The sequence below is a fragment of the Macaca nemestrina genome, chromosome 15 (assembly GCF_043159975.1).
Source record: "Macaca nemestrina isolate mMacNem1 chromosome 15, mMacNem.hap1, whole genome shotgun sequence".
NCBI lineage: Eukaryota > Metazoa > Chordata > Mammalia > Primates > Cercopithecidae > Macaca > Macaca nemestrina.
The window spans coordinates 97,974,368-97,992,545 of record NC_092139.1 but is presented as its reverse complement, the minus strand read 5'-3'; the positions used below and the strand labels follow the sequence as shown (position 1 = coordinate 97,992,545).

The 18,178-nt window shown below is 54.2% G+C and overlaps 1 protein-coding gene across 13 annotated transcripts in view; it reads right to left on the bottom strand.

The window, feature by feature from the left end:
- Positions 1 to 230: 230 nt before the first annotated feature.
- Positions 231 to 18,178, bottom strand: part of LOC105487239 (coiled-coil domain containing 157) — a 19,551-nt gene continuing 1,603 nt past the window's right edge. For 2 of the 13 annotated variants that reach the window (XM_071080390.1, XM_011750621.3), the window contains exons 2-13: positions 13,534 to 13,685; positions 9,140 to 9,398; positions 7,381 to 7,552; positions 6,070 to 6,691; positions 5,304 to 5,381; positions 4,767 to 4,957; positions 4,014 to 4,082; positions 3,299 to 3,466; positions 2,991 to 3,165; positions 1,425 to 1,630; positions 740 to 828; positions 231 to 654 (exon numbers count right to left, since the gene is read on the bottom strand). In XM_071080390.1, coding sequence (XP_070936491.1) covers positions 312 to 654; positions 740 to 828; positions 1,425 to 1,630; positions 2,991 to 3,165; positions 3,299 to 3,466; positions 4,014 to 4,082; positions 4,767 to 4,957; positions 5,304 to 5,381; positions 6,070 to 6,691; positions 7,381 to 7,552; positions 9,140 to 9,387 — 2,361 coding nt within the window. In that variant the 5' untranslated portion in view covers positions 9,388 to 9,398; positions 13,534 to 13,685 and the 3' untranslated portion in view covers positions 231 to 311. Of the gene's footprint in view, positions 655 to 739; positions 829 to 1,424; positions 1,631 to 2,990; positions 3,166 to 3,298; positions 3,467 to 4,013; positions 4,083 to 4,766; positions 4,958 to 5,303; positions 5,382 to 6,069; positions 6,692 to 7,380; positions 7,553 to 8,000; positions 8,096 to 9,139; positions 9,421 to 13,533; positions 13,686 to 17,308; positions 17,485 to 18,178 lie in introns of those variants that run through there. The other 11 variants (XM_071080393.1, XM_071080391.1, XM_011750623.3 and 8 more) reach the window with 11 other exon arrangements.

Below are 18,178 nucleotides of genomic sequence, written 5' to 3'. Positions count from 1 at the left end.
GACGGCCCTTCACCTAGCCCAGGCCCTAGGGGCTTCCTCTGCCCTGGGTGTACTCTCCTATCCCACAGCCTCTGTCGGGAGGGAAGCAGAAAGGCCCCTTTTACTGAGGGCGCATAGTGCCAGGACTCTGCTGACTGACTGAACTGCATGGCTGGGGACTCAGTGGCCCCTGCCCAGGACGGGGAAGAAAGGGCTCTTTCCTTGGCTCAGTCATACTGTGAGGCCAAGACTGCTGTGGGCCAATGGCCGGGGCTTTATTACGGCGGGTGGGCTGCCAGCCACCTGCCATCCAGCCTCAGCACTGCCACAGGCTACATGGGCCGCTCCTGGGGCTGGTGTGCAGAGCTGGCCTGTCCCCGGCCAGGTGACAGTCTCTTCCTCAGCCTGACCAAGGCCTTGATGGGGTTCTGGGTGCAGGTATCCAAGTGGGTCACACCCTCCAGCAAGGACTTGCTGGGCTGGCTGCAGGGCTGCCGAGGTGGGGATGCGCAGGGCTGCCGAGGTGGGGATGCGCAGGGCTGCTGCCGAGGTGGGGATGCGCAGGGCTGCTGCCAAGGTGGGGATGCGCAGGGCTGCCGAGGTGGGGATGCGCAGGGCTGGCCCAGCAGGGTCCTGCCCGTCTTGCTGCCAGGAAGGTGCTGTCTGCCCAACGGCCTGAAGGAAAACCAGATCCAAGATCCCCTGTGAGTGCGGGGGATGCTCCACCCAGCTGCCCCACCTCCGGTAAAGCCTCACTCACCCTGGGGATGTGCTCTGGGCCTGGACTGGCTGTGTTGCTCCCTGGGTTCCCTTGCTAGAAGGGGACCAGAGCCGGTCCTGCGGGATCAGCTACAAAAAAGAAAAAGCCAGTCTTAGAAGGGTTCAGGAGTCCCCTCCCCACTGTTCAGAGAGGGTGTCGGAGCCAGGGATGGGGAGGGAAGGGCCAGGTGTGTATCTACGGGCCCTTCCACCTAGGGGCGGGGCCTAGGAAGCCTTCCAGGGCCTGTTCTCAGCTGCAGAGCCTCAGGCAGGCAGCAATTAAGGGGAGGTTTCTTTCTGATATGGCTTTTTTTTTTTTTTTTTTTTTTTTTTTAGAAACAGGGTCTCATATCATTCAGGCTGGTCTCAAACTCCTGGGTTCGAGTGATCTGCCTGCCTCTCAAATTGTTGGGATTACAGGCATGAGCTGCCACGCCCGACCCCTGACAAAGCTTCTTGTTGCACCTGAAGGCATGAATGGCTATAGAGGGGATATGGGACTGGAAGGCACTGGATCCGTAACATCCTCACGCCTTCTGGAAATGTGAAAAATGTTTCACAAAAGCACAGCCTAAGGCCTCATGTGATGAGGTGGGCTCTCCACAAGTTCCCCGGGCAGAGTCTGAAGACCTCTGCTGGGCAGAGGCTTCCTCCTGGTCTCCAAGGGCCCGCCCTCTCAGGCCCACCTTGAGGCCACCCTGCTGGGCCACTTCCCGGATTTTGGACAGCATTGATTGGAGCCGCCCGTTCTCCTCCTGTAGGACCTGGATGCGGATGTCGTTGGCCTGCACTTGCCTCTCCATGTGATCTGTGACGTTGCCAGAGTCTGTGGGACATGTTATCTGGGATTCCACGCTGCTGGATCTGCCTCCTGTGCCCAATGGGACAGGACCTTAGAAGGGAGGCACACCAGCTTGGGTGGCTGGCCCGGCAGGCGCAAGGGAGCTGTGTAGTGCACCAGGCCTCCCAGCTCATCTTCCTTCTCCAGAGGCCTTATTCCCCCTTCCCTCTCCCCTCACCTGCTGGGAAGATGACCATATTATAAAATCTGAGAGCTGGGTGGGACCTAGAGCTCTCAAAAGACTTAGCAAGGCCGGGCGCGGTGGCTCATGCCTGTTATCCCAGCATTTTGGGAGGCCGAGGTGGGTGGATCATGAGGTCAAGAGATCGAGACCATCCTGGCCAACATGGTGAAAGCCCGTCTCTACTAAAAAATACAAACATTAGCTGGGGTGTGGTGGCAGGCGCCTGTAGTCCCAGCTACACAGGAGGCTGAGGCAGGAGAATCACTTGAACCCAGGAGGCGGAGGTTGCAGTGAGCTGAGATTGCGCCACTGCACTCCAGCCTGGCGACAGAGTGAGACTCCATCTCAAAAAAACAAAACAAAACAAAACAAAACAAAAAAGACTTAGCAAATAAGCAGGAGAGGAGAGTGAATCTCTCTGACAAGGCCCCCTGTTTTGGACAGGCTAGAGCCAAAGTGAGCTGTCCAAGGTCACACGGCCAGCTCAAGCGTGGTAATGGCAAGGCTGCGCTTCCCCTGCTTTTGTGATGGATGCTTCCTTCTGGCTCCATGAGCCTGGGGGAATTGCTGCCCCTTCTGGTTCAGTTTCCTGCTTTGTAAAAAGGGGCTATGACCTGCCTCACAGGGTGGTTGAGAAGGGGACAGAAGGGCCTGGATGATGTCTCACGAGCAGCTAACTGGAGATCTTCCTGCCAGCTCTGCAAATGGATTTGCCCCAGCGCTTTAGGGGTCTGGAGAGGCTGGGAGAATCCAAGTCACCTGATATCCAATCCTGTGCCAAGACGGGTACCTAGCACTCCTGTGCCATGGGGTCCAGGACAGTGGGCAGCTGGGGGCTGTGTCCTTGGGACTAGTCCCATGGTGTGGTTTGGGGACCCATTCCAAGAACCAAGAAGGGGGACACAGAGAAGTCAAGCAAGAATTAGCATGTGATGTGGTAAAAAGCATGGTCTGTGGGGACAACCAGACCTGTGTCTGGGTTTGGCTGCTGTGGCTAGAGGCAGTCACATCACAGTTGGGCTTTCACATCCCTCTCTATGCAGAGTGGATGACGCATGAAGCGCTTGCGTGCTGTGGTGGGTCCACAGGGGCTGCACAGCTGGCCGCCCGGCTTTCCACCCTTGCTGCACGCTAGGGAACTGCAGTCCCCAGTGTCCTGGCCACATGAGCCCTCAGCTGTCGGCCCTGAGCCCCAGCATGCCCTTGGCACCATCCCCAGTCCCCTACCATGGATCTGGATCTGGGTCTCAGTGGGCTGGTGCAGGTCTGGGAAGGCCACCAGCAGCCGCTCCCGCTCCCTCAGCTCCACCAGCTCCCGCTCTAGCTCCAGGATGGTTAGCCGCAGGTCCGTAGTTGCCTGCTCCAGGTCTTGCTTCTCCCTCTGCAGGCTCTGCAGCAGCTCCTGGGGCAGGGGGAGGCTCAGGCCTGGCTCCTGAATGAGCCACATGGCACTAAGCGCCCCTGGGGCACCGTCCCCTGCAGGCACTCAGTTGGCCAGAGACTTCTCCAGCAAAAAGGAAGACCCCCCCTCTCACCTGCTGGGCCCTGAGCTGGCACTGCCCCTGCTCCCGCTCGCTCTGCAGCTGCTCCTCCACGTGGGCCCGCTGGGCCTCAGCCTCATCCAGGCTGCCCCGCAGCTCCTCACGTTCCTGGTCCAGGCTGTCCAGCTGCTTTAGCAGGGCTCGCTGCTTGGCCTGCAGGGACTAAGCAGGAACAGACAAGCAGGGAGGCTGTGAGACCCACAGGGCTAGGCCCAGCCATGTGGAACTAAGGAGGCTATAGCATCTACTACCCCCCCGCTGCTACCCCCCTGGGGCGTGTGTCTGTGTCTAGGGAACATTGGTCACACACATGGAAGGGCAGGGGTTGGGGGAAGCTGGCAGCAGGCAGATGCACACCAGACCTGGTCAAGGGCAGGACCCCAGCTTGAAGACCCTGGCCCTTGGAACGTAGTTGGCTGACTCTGGGGGTCTCACCCCCACTTCCTTCCAGTCACACGGAGACCCCACTTGGAGAGGAATTCTGGGAACTAAGTTTTTCTTCTCCTTGGGTCTCCAGTGTCACATCATCCCATGTCACTGAAGCCCACATTTCCTAATACCCACTGAATGGAAAGCAGGAAGAACTAATGCTGGACTGCTCAGAGTCCTGGCTCCATCTCTCACTAGCTATGTGGCCTTGGGCAACTTCCTTAACCTCAATAAGGCTCAGTTTCCTCATTCGTAAAATGGGGGTGACAATAGTATCTACCTCCTGTTGCTGTAGCGAGGAGTAAGCATCAGAGTCTGTGGCTCCTGAAGCCTGGGTCACAGCAGACACCTGATACATGGTGGCTGTGACAGTTTACAAGGCAGAGAACAGCACCCACTTGGGGTAGAAAGGCTTCCCCTACCCTGGGCCCATGTCTGACCCTGGGAACTCTCAACTGAACTCCTGGCTCCTTGCTGAGCTTTTGAGGGTGGACCCAGCCAGGACAGCCCCCAGACCTGCCCCTTTCACTGGGCAACAGATCACCTACTCCCTCAACCACACTTCTGAGGACTCCTGTGAGGCTCCATTGCCCAGAGCACAGCTGTGGGCCCTGGCTCACCCTCTGCCCACCCTATCCTTCCCCTGGCTGATGGGTTAATTGCCTGTCACGGGCGTCCAGCTCAAAGGCCACCTCCTCCTAGAAGTCATTCTGGATTCCCATGGCAGATGTGGCCATCCCTCCCTGCACCCCTTAGCCATCTGGCAGGAGAGTGTGGCACACCTGTTCATCTTTGCTTGTAGGGCACTCCTCCAGACTGAGGCCTCACTGGGCAGTATCTGTCCCTGGATCACTGTTCCCCCAGTGCCTGGCTCAGGGCAGACTCTCTGTAAAGATGAGTCAACCCCCACACCTGGAGGTATCTCAGGGAGCAGGTACCCAATACAGATGTTCCCCCATTCCCTGACAGTGGAGCCCTCTCTCCCTGCAGCCTACATTGCAGGTGCCCAGGCTGGCAAGGGCCCCGGCCTCACCTCCTGGTGGCGGACCATGCTGTCAACACGGGCCTTCTCCTTATCCAGCTCCGTGCTGGCCCAGCAGATCTGCTGGCCAGCACCCTCCAGCCGACCCACCAACAGCTGCACCTGCTCCTCCAGCTGCTGCACCTGCCTCTCTGCTGCCGCCCTGCGCTCGCCTTCCTCCTGCAGCTGCTGGGCCTTTGTCTCTGCAGCATTGAGTGGACGTGGGATGGTAGGGCAGGGGAGCGCTGTACTACCTCAGACCCAGGACAGGAGCTCACATCCCATCTCTGGGCCTCAGAGTCCTCAGGAGCAAAATGGGGCTCTAGACCCTGCCTGAGGTGGGTTTAGAAAATAGAAGGTGCTTTCTGGGTAGGAGGTGGCACCCCAGTTTGGTCATCGCCCAACAGTGTGGTTGGTCAGGCCCACCCTCCTGTGGCTGGTACCCTTCGTCTTCGCTCTGGATGCTCAGGGGACAGAGATGGACGATGCTCGTCCAGCCACACCCCTGGCTTGAGATGTGGCATCGGGGCCTATGACGGGGTTCCTTACCCATAGCCTGCGTGGACTCCTGCTGCTGTTTCAGTTCTCTCTCCAGGGTGGCCATCTTTGTCTTTAGGTCACTTGTTTCTATGGCAGCCAAGAGAGAGGCCCTTCAGAGGGTCCCATGGAGCTGGCCGGCGGCCTTCATGCCCAGTGTGCCCCATGGAGTGGAGGCAGCCCATCGCCTGCAGAGAGGCCGCCTGCGGTCATGGGAGGAGCTCTGGGGAGGTTGGTGGAGGCGGCTGGGCCCTTGTCCACCCTGCTTCTCATGTGCTGGCTGCCATGTGTCTACACTTCTCTGGGCCTTGATGTCGTCCATGGAGGCAACTGTGAGGCTCAGAAAGGGCAAATCCCTCCGGCCTCCCGTCAGTGAGCACTGACCAACTTCTGGTGCCAGGAACTACGTCTCCAATGGCTTTTGCCAAAACCAGAGAGGCTGCTCTGCTTGGCTGGAAGTGCCAGGGGAATAACTCTCTGGAAGTAGCCCTCAATGACTGACAGCGCAAGTGGATACATACCTCGGCTCCCTCCCTGAGAGATGAGTCTGGGCAAGTGTCCTAGCCCAGTTCCTAGCCCCAGCGGGACTGCGATCACAGTGTCACCACCGGACAAACACACCCTTCCTTGCTGCCCTCCCTTCCCTGCCTCTTGCCTGTGTCCCAGCCTGGGTTCTTCCACACAAACCACTTGCCCTGGAAGTCCTGTCTCACAAACATCCATGCAAAGGCTGTGGCAGAGACCCTGGCACCAGGCGTCTGGCCTCTGGGGCACAGACCTGTGAGCAGCTGCTGTTTGTCACGCTCCCACTCGGACAGGCACTGCTCATCCTCCTCTGCCTGTCGCCGCCGCGCCCCCTGCTCCTGTTTCAGCGCCTGCTCCAGCTTGCCCGCCTGCTTCCTCAGGCCATCCTTCTGCCCCTCGGCCTCCTCCAGCTGGGCCCTGAGGGCCTCCACATGCTTACAGAGGCGCTTCAGGTCTTTCCTTTGCTCTGCTGCCCAGCGGCCCACTGTGGCAGCTGGCAGTGGCCTGAGCCCCATGCTGTCCTGTACCAGTTGCTGGAACTGGCCTAAGGATGAAGGCAAGTTCTGGCTCTGACACAGGCTGATGACCGCCTTGCCCACCTTCTGCAGGCTTCCCTGGACGCTGGCGCATGCGTCACAGGGCACCAGGGCCGTCTCAATGGTCTGGGAGTAGACACTCCTGGTGTTCCTGGAGGTCGTGGCTGGGAACTGCAGGGAGGCTCTGACAGGGATGCTCTCTGGCTCTTGGCAGGTCTGGGGCAAGCCTGGCACTGGGGAGGAGGGCTTGATGAACTTGGCAGGCAGACATTCAGGGCTCCTGGGTGGCTCGCCCTTGGTGGGCTTGGAGGTGGGAGTCTCTCTTTGGTTTGCCCCTTTCTGTGTTCAGAAAAAGACAAGGGAAAGCAGGTGAGGGAGAAAGTAGAGAGGGAGGTGACTGGTTCTCTGGGGATGTTCTGTGACAGTGTGACAGCCTTGCCTGACACGCAGACCCTCAGATGTTCTCTGACACCGACGTGAATAAGAGAGAACTTTCTCCCTTTTTTACTCTGACTCAAGTTACCACACCCAGGTCTCCTCTCTGCGGCCCACACCCCAAGCTCCAGCCTTGATCTGATTGTACGCATGGTGTTGAGTGATGGTGACATCACAGCTGCTGGTTACTGGGCTCTTGATCAGTGGACGTGCCTGCTCTTGTGTCACCATAACCACTCTCAGTTTTAGTTTCCTCCCCATCACGGTGACAGTGGTCCTTCCCCAGCGGGTGGTTGTGTAGATTATGGGATAGCCCATAACAAACGGGGCTCACATGATCTCCATTGTACAGATGAAGAAACTGAGGTTTGGAGTAGGCAAGATTTTTCCAAAGTCCCACAGGGATGTTAGAGCCAGGGAGTAAGGCATGACCCCCAAGGCCTGTGTTCTTAACCGCCACACTGTGTGGGGCTTGACTGGGAGGGCGGTGGGAGCCAGTGAAGGTGGCGGTGCACACAGTGGTAGGCTAGGAAGCCAGAGCTGGGGCAAGATGTGAAGGCCACCACAGTGGGGAGACAGAGGCTGGGACCCACCTGGGGGAGTGGCTGCTGGTGGAGCGTGCCTAGCTTCAGCAGGCTATCCCAGAAGCGCCGCACCGTGAGCCCCACGGACATGCAGGGCCCCGTAGCCCGTGCAGGGGGCATCATCTGCTCGGAGCCAAGGTTCTCCAAGTAGCTCATGCAGCTTTGAAGCAGCAGCAGGAGCCTGCGGGCAGAGATGCCAGGTTGCTGGGGCCCAGGCTGGTGCCAACACACCCTCAGACCATACAACCGCAGCTCTGGCTCTGCGGAACTGGCCCAGACATCGAGGGCTTGGAGAGTCTCAGAATATGCTCTGCTGGGCCAGCTTCAAACCTAACCCAGGGGTTACTTCCCCCAGGAAGCCCTCCCTGGCCACAACCTCAGCTTGGGAGCCTCTCCTGCATCTCCTGGGTGGGACTTCTGCCTGGCTCTTCTCCACTGGACTAGGGAGCTCTGTGAAGCCAGGCCTGGCCTTGCCTCAGTTGTATCCTGAGTCCTTGAAAAGTTCTGGGTGCCTTACATTCATTCAGTGGCCCAGAGCCTCCACCTGACAGATGACAGAGCTGAGACCCAGAAAGGGGAAGAGCCTGCCCACAGCCACAGGTTGATGTGCCGGGCGTGGCAGTGGGTACCTGTAATCCCAGCTACTTGGGAGGCTGAAGCAGGAGAATCTCTTGAACCCAGGAGGTAGAGGTTGCAGTGAGCTGAGATCACACCAAGAAGAGCGAAACTCCGGAAAAAAAAAAAAAAAAAAAAAAAAAAAAAAAAAAAGGCATGCACCAACACACCCAGCTAATTTTTAAAATATTTTTGTACAGATGGGGTCTCCTTACGTTGCCTAGGCTGGTCTTGAACTCTCAAATGATTCTCCCATTAACCTCCCAAAATGCTGGGATTACAAGTGTCGGCCACCGTGCCTGGCACACCATCTTAACTTTATTTTTATTTTCACTTTTTTTTTTGAGAAACAGTCTTACTCCATTACCAAGGCTGGAGCGCATTGCCGTCATCTTGGCTCACTGCAACTTCTGCCTCCCAGATTTAAGTGATTCTCATGCCTCAGCCTCCTGAGTAGCTGGAAATACAGGAACGCACCACCACACCCAGCTAATTTTTGTATTTTTACTAGAGACACGGTTTCACTATGTTGGCCAGGCTGGTCTTGAACTCCTGACCTCAAGTAATGCACCCGCCGTGGCCTCCCAAAGTGCTGAGATTACAGGCATGAGCCACCGTGCCCGGTCAACCACGTTAACTTTAATGATAGCTTAGAATTGATGGGGCTGCAGGAGAATCCACGAGGCTCTTCTCAGCGGGTCAGGATTTGGAAAAATACATCCCGTCTCTGGCCTTGTGATATGTAGAGGGAACAGCACAACCCACAGGACAACAGGAAAGAGAGGCCGGGATGGAAACTCTGAGAAGCAACTATGGGGTCCCCGACACAGAAACCCTGAGGAGGCAGCTGGGAGCAGCTGAGAGACCGTGGTCACAGATGTGGTGCCACAGAGACCGATGGAGTGGAAATCAACTGCCTAAGGTGGACAGGCTAGGAGAGCCTAACACGGGATAGCACAGCACACAACACAAGACAAACGATAAAAGGTAAGACTACTTTGAAAGTCCTGAGCTGATGTGGCCCCGACAGGTACTCAATGGTGACTGTTGTTCCAACACCACCCCCGCCTCTGGAGGGGCTTCTGTAGCTGCCACTGGTTTCAGGGGCAGGAGCCGGCATCCTGAGATGACCAGGCTTGGTCAAGGCCCTCACCTGTCGATGACCAGCTCCAGCAGCACAACATGGGACAGCTGCGTGAACTCGGGGTCACCCGGAACATGGTCATAGTGCTCCAGCAGGGCCACCATGTCGAGGTCACAGGCCATGCAGTCAGGGAACTTCCAGGAGGGGAAGCGCACAGGCCCGGCACGGGAGAAGACGTCTATGATGGCACCCTGCAGGTCGGTGAGGTCTGTGCGCAGGCTGTCCATGCAGGCCTGGCTGCCCAGCAGGTGCGCCATCCTCACAGCTCCTGGGGTGAGCACAGAAGAGCCCTGCCAGCCAGAGTCACGTGGCTGCTGCTAGAGGAAACTCCCTGAAACCCTCATCTGCCCAGGGGCTACTAGGCCAGAAGTTCACCCCAGACCCCGGGGAGAAGTCTGTTTCCCAGCCCCAGGTGACAAGGCCTTTTGGACCTGGTTCTGGGTGGCCTCAACAGCCTCTCAGTCCCACTACCCTAAGCACATACTGCAGAGTCCATCACTCCACAAGTCCTTCCTAAGGACTTACATACGTCGGGTCCCCTGCTCAAGGCTGGGTGGATACAGCTATGAACAAGAACATGCCTCTCATCCTTTCCTCCCAGAGTGAACCCTTGAACAGGGCACACACAACTGAAGTTACAGCTACAGCGTGATGGCAAGTGTTGGGCCACACCAGGCCACTGTCATATCCTGCCTAGACCACTGCAGCAGGTTCCAGCTGGATCACAGGGCAGGCCTCCAGAGATTTCAGCTCCAGAGATTTGGACCAAACTCTACTGGACCATGTCATACTGGCCACAATGCCTCAGTACTCCCTGTGGCCTATGGAAGAAAAGCCACCTCTGAACACACCCCTCACTTCGCCTCTCTCTAGTCCCCTCCCCTCTACCTCATAGTCTTCCCTCCTACCACCATGAGCTACCAGTAGCAGCTCATGCACACGAGGCACTTGTTTCTAAATCCTCGCCCATCTGTCCTCTCTGTCAGAATCATGCTTCCCTGTCCAATTCCCATCACATGGCTAACTCCTCTCATCCTTCAGGGTTCCTGGATATCACCTCCTCCAAGAAGGCTTCCCTAAGCACCCTCCATGCTGGCTTAGATACTCCCTCTGGGCTTCCCCCATCTCAGCTCTGATTGCTGTCTGCTGGAAGGCCTTCTCTCCGAGCCATCTTAGCCCCTGCGGTGTCCCTAGTGTGGCCAGTTGGAGACCTGGCCCACTGTAGATGCTCACTGGCAAATAATGCCTGAGTGATTGAATGGAGAAAAGAAAAAGAATTGCAAAGAAAATTTAAAATGCACTTGACTTCTAAAGTGCAAGAGAGGAAAATGTGAAAACTTGCATTGAGACCTATTGTCATCACTCTGGTGATAGGGAACCCATTATATATATGTACGTTTTTTGTTTTTTGTTTTGAGATGGCGTCTAGCACTGTCGCCCAGGCTGGAGTACAGTGGCGTGATCTGAGCTCACTGCAGTCTCTGCCTCCTGGGTTCAAGCGATTATCCTGCCTCAACCTCCCGAGTAGCTGGGATTACACATGCCCGCCACCATGCCTGGCTAATTTTTGTAGTTTTAGTAGAGACAGGGTTTCTCCATGTTGGCCAGGATGGTCTTCTGACCTCAAGTGATTCACCCACCTTGGCCTCCAAAAGTGCTGGGATTACAGGCGTGAGGCACCACACTCAATCCCATTATATATATATTTAAAACAATTTTTGTTTTTCTTGATGCATAATAGATGTCCATAGTTTCAAGGTACCTAGTTTCAGAATTACTTAATACATATATAATTTGTAAAGATCAAATCAGTGTACTTTGAATATCCATCACCTTAAATTTGTCTTTCCTTTTTTCCTTTTGTTTTGTTTTTTGAGACATGGCCTCTGTCACCCAGGCTGGAGTGCAGTGGCGCCCTCACAGCTCACTGTAGTTTCAACCTCCTGGACTTAAGTGATTCTCCTGCCTCAGCCTTCCAAGTAGCTGGGACTACAGGTATGTGCCACTATACCTAGCTAATTATTTATTATTTTTGGGGGGTAACATCTTGAACTGGCAATTTAAAAATTTTTTTGTAAAGATGGGATCTCACTGTGTTGCCCAGGCTGGTCTCAAACTCCTGGGTTCAAGCAGTCCTCTCTGAAAGGCTTGGCCTCTCACAGTGCTGGGGTTATACGTGAGAACCACCACACCCAGCCTGTCTTTTTTTTATGCTAAGAAACATTTGAGGCCGGGCACAATGGCTCACATCTGTAATCCCAGCACTTTGGGAGGCCGAGGCGGATCACCTGAAGTCAGGAGTTCAAGCCTGGCCAACATAGTGAAACCCCATCTCTACAAAAATACAAAAATTAGCTGGGCATGATGGCGGGTACCTGTAATCCCAGATACTTGGGAGGATGAGACAGGAGAACTGCTTGAACCCAGAGGTGGAGGCTTCAGTGAGCCGAGATCGCGCCATTGCCCTCCTGCCTGGGTGACAGGGCCAGACTCTGTCTTACAAAAAAAAAAAAAGAGAAACATTCTATTTATTTTCTTCTAGCCATTTTGAAATGTACAATAGATCAGTATAAACTAGTCACCCTACTGATCTATTGAACACTAGGACTGCTGCTACATTTTTTTTTTTTTTTTTTTTTTTTTTTTTTGAGACGGAGTCTCGCTCTGTCACCCAGGCTGGAGCACAGTGGCCGGATCTCAGCTCACTGTAAGCTCTGTCTCCCAGGTTTACGCCATTCTCCTGCCTCAGCCTCCCGAGTAGCTGGGACTACAGGCGCCTGCCACCTCGCCCGGCTAGTTTTTTTGTATTTTTAGTAGAGACGGGGTTTCACCGTGTTAGCCAGGATGGTCTCGATCTCCTGACCTCGTGATCCGCCCGTCTCGGCCTCCCAAAGTGCTGGGATTACAGGCTTGAGCCACCGCGCCCGGCCTGCTGCTACATTTTTATGCAGAGAATCCCAGTCCTGCCCCTTCCTGGCCTCAGAGAAGTCACCGAGGCCCAGTTGTAAGATGGGGACATTGTCTCCAAGCAGGCCAGGTTGTTGTGAAGGCGTTAAAGGGATCATGAGTAAGGTGCTTGGTCCAATGCAAGGCACCAGTAAAAGTTCTCAACCAATATTAACTATTATTATTATGAATAATATTATTAGCAGTAACCACAGCGAAGTCCATCCTTGTCTTGTGTGGGTGCCTGGCTCCCGTTCTTCCCCAGTTCCCCTGCGGCCCACACAGAACGCTTCTGGTCCATCTTCTGCCACCTGTGGACATCTGAAAGTGGTGATCTGAACATTCTGTGACCCTTGACTCAGAAAGTGGAGAAGCGAGACACTGGCCGGGTCCCTCCTGTGGCTTGTCACCCTCCAGCAGGGCTGGGGTGTGAGTTGGCAGCTTGTTTCAGATCCAGCATTCTGCTGGGAGTCAGGCAGCTATGCGGATGCTGAGCTCCAGCTCCTCTCCACCTGCCAGCAGGGGCCCCTTGTCCTTGGTGAATTTCTCAGTGCAGGAAGTACCTCCTTGCACTAGCCCCTCCCTGAAGCAGAGGCTGCTTGGGCAGCATTTAGGCCATGGCCCCTTCTGCCTCCAGCAAGTCCAGGCCTGGCTGAAAAACTGTTCTCCCAAACCTAACCTCCCCATCAACCTCCCTCATCTCAGAAAATGACATCCCACTGAGTGCACCTGGCTTGGCCCTAGCCTAGGCATTTCCTGAGTTCCCTCTTTCCTCTACCCCCATGTCCCAGGACCCAGTGCTGCAGATCCTACATCCAGACCACACTGGGAACCCAGCATTTCTCTCCATCGACACTGCTCCTACCCCATCATCTCCCGAGACACTGCCAGAGCTTCCCTGAGGGATCAGCCACTTCTCTTCTGCCCTGTACCACCTGGTCCCTCTTGGTTGTACATGGCAACCAGAGTGATTGTTTAATAAGGCAACCTACCCCTGCTTGGAGCCTTTTCCTCTCTTTCTAGAGCACCAAGACTGGAATGCTTCCTGGGGCTCCTGCCCTGTGTGGCCTGCCCCAGCTTCAGTGTCTCCCCACCCAGAACGCGCCCCTCCCCAAACTTCTTCTAGATAAGACACCTCCCTCAGGCCCCCCCGCCAAACATCCTCTCCTCAGGAAAACTCCCCAGGGCCCCAGGTCGGGCAAGGTTCCCTGTCACACATTCTCAGAGCATCCTGTTCTTTTTCTTCCCAGCACACGCCACCGCCAGAATGGAATCATTATTTGCGAAGTTATTTGTGGTTGGCAGCCTGTCTCCCTGTGAGCGTGTGGTATGACCTGGTCACCTGGGCTGAGAGGACTCAGGGCCAGCCTGTGCCACAGGTGCTGGGAAGCTCAGAGGCACTCAGGGGAAGGGTGGTGGACTCTTCAACCTCCCAGAGGACGGGGCCCTCTCCTTACCTCTGTGCAGGTGCCTGCCCGTGGAGCTGGAGTGACTGAGTGTCTAGTTCTCAGATGAGCCTGTGGGCTCCAGGGCTCTGGGTCAGAGGCTCATCCACGTGCCCGGCTTCCTGTCTCCAGTGCAGGGTTGGCCCTGAGTAGCTCTTCAGACCCTGGGAAGGGATGACAGGGCCAGTGAGTGAAAGCACAGTCAGGCAGGGCTTCCTGGGAGCAGGGTGGAAGGCTATCCAGGAAGGAGAAGGGGTTCCAGGCTGGAGGAAGGAGGTGAGAGAAGGGGCAGGTGGGCTGCCTGCCTCCAGCCTGAGCAGAGGGCACTCTTCAATAGTGCTGGTTGGACTGAAGAACTACTGTGTGCCACTTCCCTGAATCTGCCTCATTTCTACAGAGGAGGAAACTGAGGCTCTGAAAAGTTAGGGAGCTTGCCCGAGGTCTCTCAGGAAGCTGAGATTCTGAGTCCACCATCTCTGCTCTGTCCTCAGGCCATGCTACTTCTAGAGCAGCAGTGTCTAAAAGAAATATAATGCAAGCCACACATGGGATTTTAGGTTTTTCTACTAGCCACTGATGGGGTACAGGAAATGCTACCCCAAGATATGGCACCTTAGAAATGCAAAAAACTGCAGAAGCAGGATGGCCACTCTCATCTTCCCCTCATCCTTCTTCTCTGAAGCAGGCCGCCAGGAAGGTCAGTCTGTGACCTCTCCCCTCCTTCTCCCCTGAAGACCCTCATGTGACAGGTGTCCTGCCCTATACCCAGATGGGGAGAAATGTCACACAGGAACACCAAGAAGAATCTGAGCAAACAGGCCTTGCTAAATCCACGCCCTCCCTCATTTATTACTATTAGATCATACTTTTTTTTTTTTTTGAGACGGCGTCTTGCTCTGTCACCCAGGCTGGAGTGTAGTGGCCGGATCTCAGCTCACTGCAAACTCCGCCTCCCGGGTTCCCGCCATTCTCCTGCCTCAGCCTCCCGAGTAGCTGGGACTACAGGCGCCCACCACCTCGCCCGGCTAGTTTTTTGTATTTTACGGGGTTTCACCGTGTTAGCCAGGATAGTCTCGATCTCCTGACCTCATGATCCGCCCGTCTTGGCCTCCCAAAGTGCTGGGATTACAGGCTTGAGCCACCGCGCCCGGCCCATTTTTTTTTTTTTTTAAGATGGAGTCTTGCTCTGTCACCCAGGCTGGAGTGCAGTGGCGCAATCTCAGCTCACCACAACCTCCGCCTCTTGGGTTCAAGCAATTCTCCCGTCTCAGCCTCCTGAATAACTGGGACTACAGGTGCACGCCACCATGCCCGGCTAATTTTTGTATTATTATTATTTTGAGACAGAGTCTCGCTCTGTCGGCCAGGCTGGAGTGCAGTGGCATGATCTTGGCTCACTACAACCTCTGCCTCCTGGGCTCAAGCAGTTCTCCTGCCTCAGCCTTCCAAGTAGCTGGGATTACAGGGGTGTGCCACCATGCCTGGCTAAATTTTGTATTTTTAGTAGAGATGGGGTTTCACCATGTTGGCCAGGTTGGTCTTGAACTCCCGACCTCGTAATCCACCCACCTTGGCCTCCCAAAGTGCTGGGATTAGGCGTGAGCCACCGTGCCCAGCCTTTCATTATTTTTTTTAATTTTTATTATTTTTTTGAAACAGAGTCTCACTCTGTTGCCCAGGCTGGAGTGCAGAGGCGTGATCTTGGCTCACCACAACCTCCACCTCCTGGGTTCAAGTGATTCTCCTGCCTCAGCCTCCTGAGTAGCTGGGACTACAGGCACGTGCCACCACAGCTGGCAAATTTTTGTATTTTTAGTAGAGATGGGGTTTCACTACGTTGGCCAGGCTAGTCTCAAACTCCTGACCTCATGATCCGCCTGCCTCAGCCTCCCAAAATGCTGGGATTACAGGTGTAAGCCACCGCACCCGGCCACTTTTTGTACTTTTAGTAGAGATGGTGTTTCACCATATTGGTCAGGCTGGTCTCCAACTCCTGACCTCCGGTGATCCACCCTCCTTGGCCTCCCAAAGTGCTGTGTTTACAGGTGTGAACTACCGTGCCCCTCCAGATCATACCTTTTGGTCCACCAATCATAATTCTGCACACTGTCCATAAAAACAGATCTCCTTGGCCGGGCGCGGTGGCTCAAGCCTGTAATCCCAGCACTTTGGGAGGCCGAGACGGGCGGATCACGAGGTCAGGAGATCGAGACCATCCTGGCTAACACGGTGAAACCCCGTCTCTACTAAAAACACAAAAAATTAGCCGGGCGAGGTGGCGGCGCCTGTGGTCCCAGCTACTCGGGAGGCTGAGGCAGGAGAATGGCGGGAACCCGGGAGGCGGAGCTTGCAGTGAGCTGAGATCTGGCCACTGCACTCCAGCCTGGGTGACAGAGCGAGACTCCGTCTCAAAAAAAAAAAAAAAAAAACAGATCTCCTTGTTTCTTTGGGTTTTCATTTCTGAAGGTTTCCATGTCAGGGAAAACTTTTATAAAATACATTTGTATGCTTTTCTCTTGTTAATCTGTTTTTAAAATTTTACTTCATTTATTTATTTTTTAGAGACAGGGTCTCACTCTGTCGCTCAGGCTGGAGTACAGTGGTGCTATCATAGCTCACTGTAACCTCGAACTCCTGGGCTCAAGTGATCCTCCCACCTCAGCCTCCTGAGTAGGTAGGACTACAGGTGGGTGCCACCACATCTGGTTAATTTTTTTATTTTTTGTAAAGACAGAGACTTGCTATGTTGCCCAGGCTGGTCCTGGCCTCTTGGCCTCTGGCCTTGTCCTCTCAAAATGCTGGGATTATAGGTGTGAGCCACTTTAATCTGTCTTTTATTAAACTTGCAATGAGTGAGGAAAAGATATTACTTTTTCTCCCCTACACATTAAAAAGAGTAAAAAAAGAGTCAATTTTAATAGCATATTTTATTTAACCCAATATACCCAAAACATTACCATTTCAACATACCAATGTAAAATTATTAAGATTTTTAACATTTTTATGGTATTAAGTCTCAAAATCTAATGCCTGTTTGACAACACATGGCCATTTGAACCAGAAACCATTTCAAATGTTCAAAAGCCGTATCGGCTGGTAGATACGGTACTGGATGGTGCAGAGGGTCGGATGCTGTGTGTGCATTCAGTAAATGAGGACTGAGTATCTATTCCATGCCAGGCACTATGGCAAGACCAGGAACACATCAGGGCACAAGGAGCCCTGTCCTCCAGCAACTACCAACGATATCTGAGGGTCTCTGCAAGGGGTAAGCTTGTGTGTGCCAGTTTCACCCATGGGATATCACCCAAGTGATACGTGTCTGCCCCATGACATTCACAATACACATGCCCACATCCCACACTCCTGTTGTCTTAGCAGCTGCCTCTCATGAACTACTGCTGCCCAAGAGATTTTATGTCTCCAAGGAGGGAGGCAGAAACAAAGGCAAAATAACACATGGAAGTATTCTGGGTTTCCTTCCTGAAAAGAGCATGAAGGAAATAAAGCAATCAAGAAGTCCCAACCTGGGAGGAAGTGTATTCAGGTGGCAAAGCACCTGGAATTCATAAGTGTGCTTGTGAAGGCACCAGGAAACACTGATCTGTTCACCTTCAAATAACTACAGCTGCCCTATGGGGCAATTTTGGATATCAACTCCCACTAGATCCTGGTTCAGATAAGCAGCAGCAAATGCCCAAGTTCAGGAAAATCCAAGATGACCTTATGTTGCTGCTTCTGAAAATTCAAGTCATGCAGATACAAGCATGGTTTAAGAAGTACTTACGTGCGGCCGGGTGTGGTGGCTCATGCCTGTAATCCCAGCACTCTGGGAGGCCGAGGCGGGTGGATCATGAGGTCAGGAGATCGAGACCATCCTGGCTAACACAGTGAAACCCCGTCTCTACTAAAAAATACAAAAAATTAGCCGGGCATAGTGGCAGGCGCCTGTAGTCCCAGCTACTCGGGAGGCTGAGGCAGGAGAATGGCGTGAACCCAGGAGGCGGAGCTTGCAGTGAGCTGAGATTGTGCCACTGCACTCCAGCACTCCAGCCTGGGCGACAGAGCAAGACTCCGTCTCAAAAAAAAAAAAAAAAAAAAGAAAAAAAAAAAGAAGTACTTACGTGCATGTCAAGTGAAAAAGCACTTGACATGAGCTCTCTGTAATTCCTCGCTCTTGAGTGGAACCCTCAGTCTGAGGCTGCCAGCCCTGCACTGTACCCAGGAACACATAGGTGACTGCAGTAATTGAACCCTTAGGAAGGAGCAGCAGCTATCTCTGCCTCTCCTCAATTTCCTGGGGCTCAAGGCGGACTTTTGACTCCCAGAGAAGAGCAGGAGCCTTTCCTACACTTCCGTTCAACATTCCAGCGCCTTCTCTGAGACCTAGTACCCTAACCTACTGGTAAAAATGACGCCTACTTCCCAGCCAGGGTGACTGCTGAGATTCAAAGTCACCACCACGAAAACATGGGAAACTCTAAAACCAGCTATGTGGCAGATGCCAGTCTCAAAGATGAGATTGTTAATTGCCTGGATCCCTGGGGACGCTGAAGGGACTGAGGACAAAAGAATAACTAACTGCACTAGTAGAGGAATAAGACTGGCTTGAGCTTGCATTCCCACTCTACCAACTCCAAACTTCACTGTCCTCATT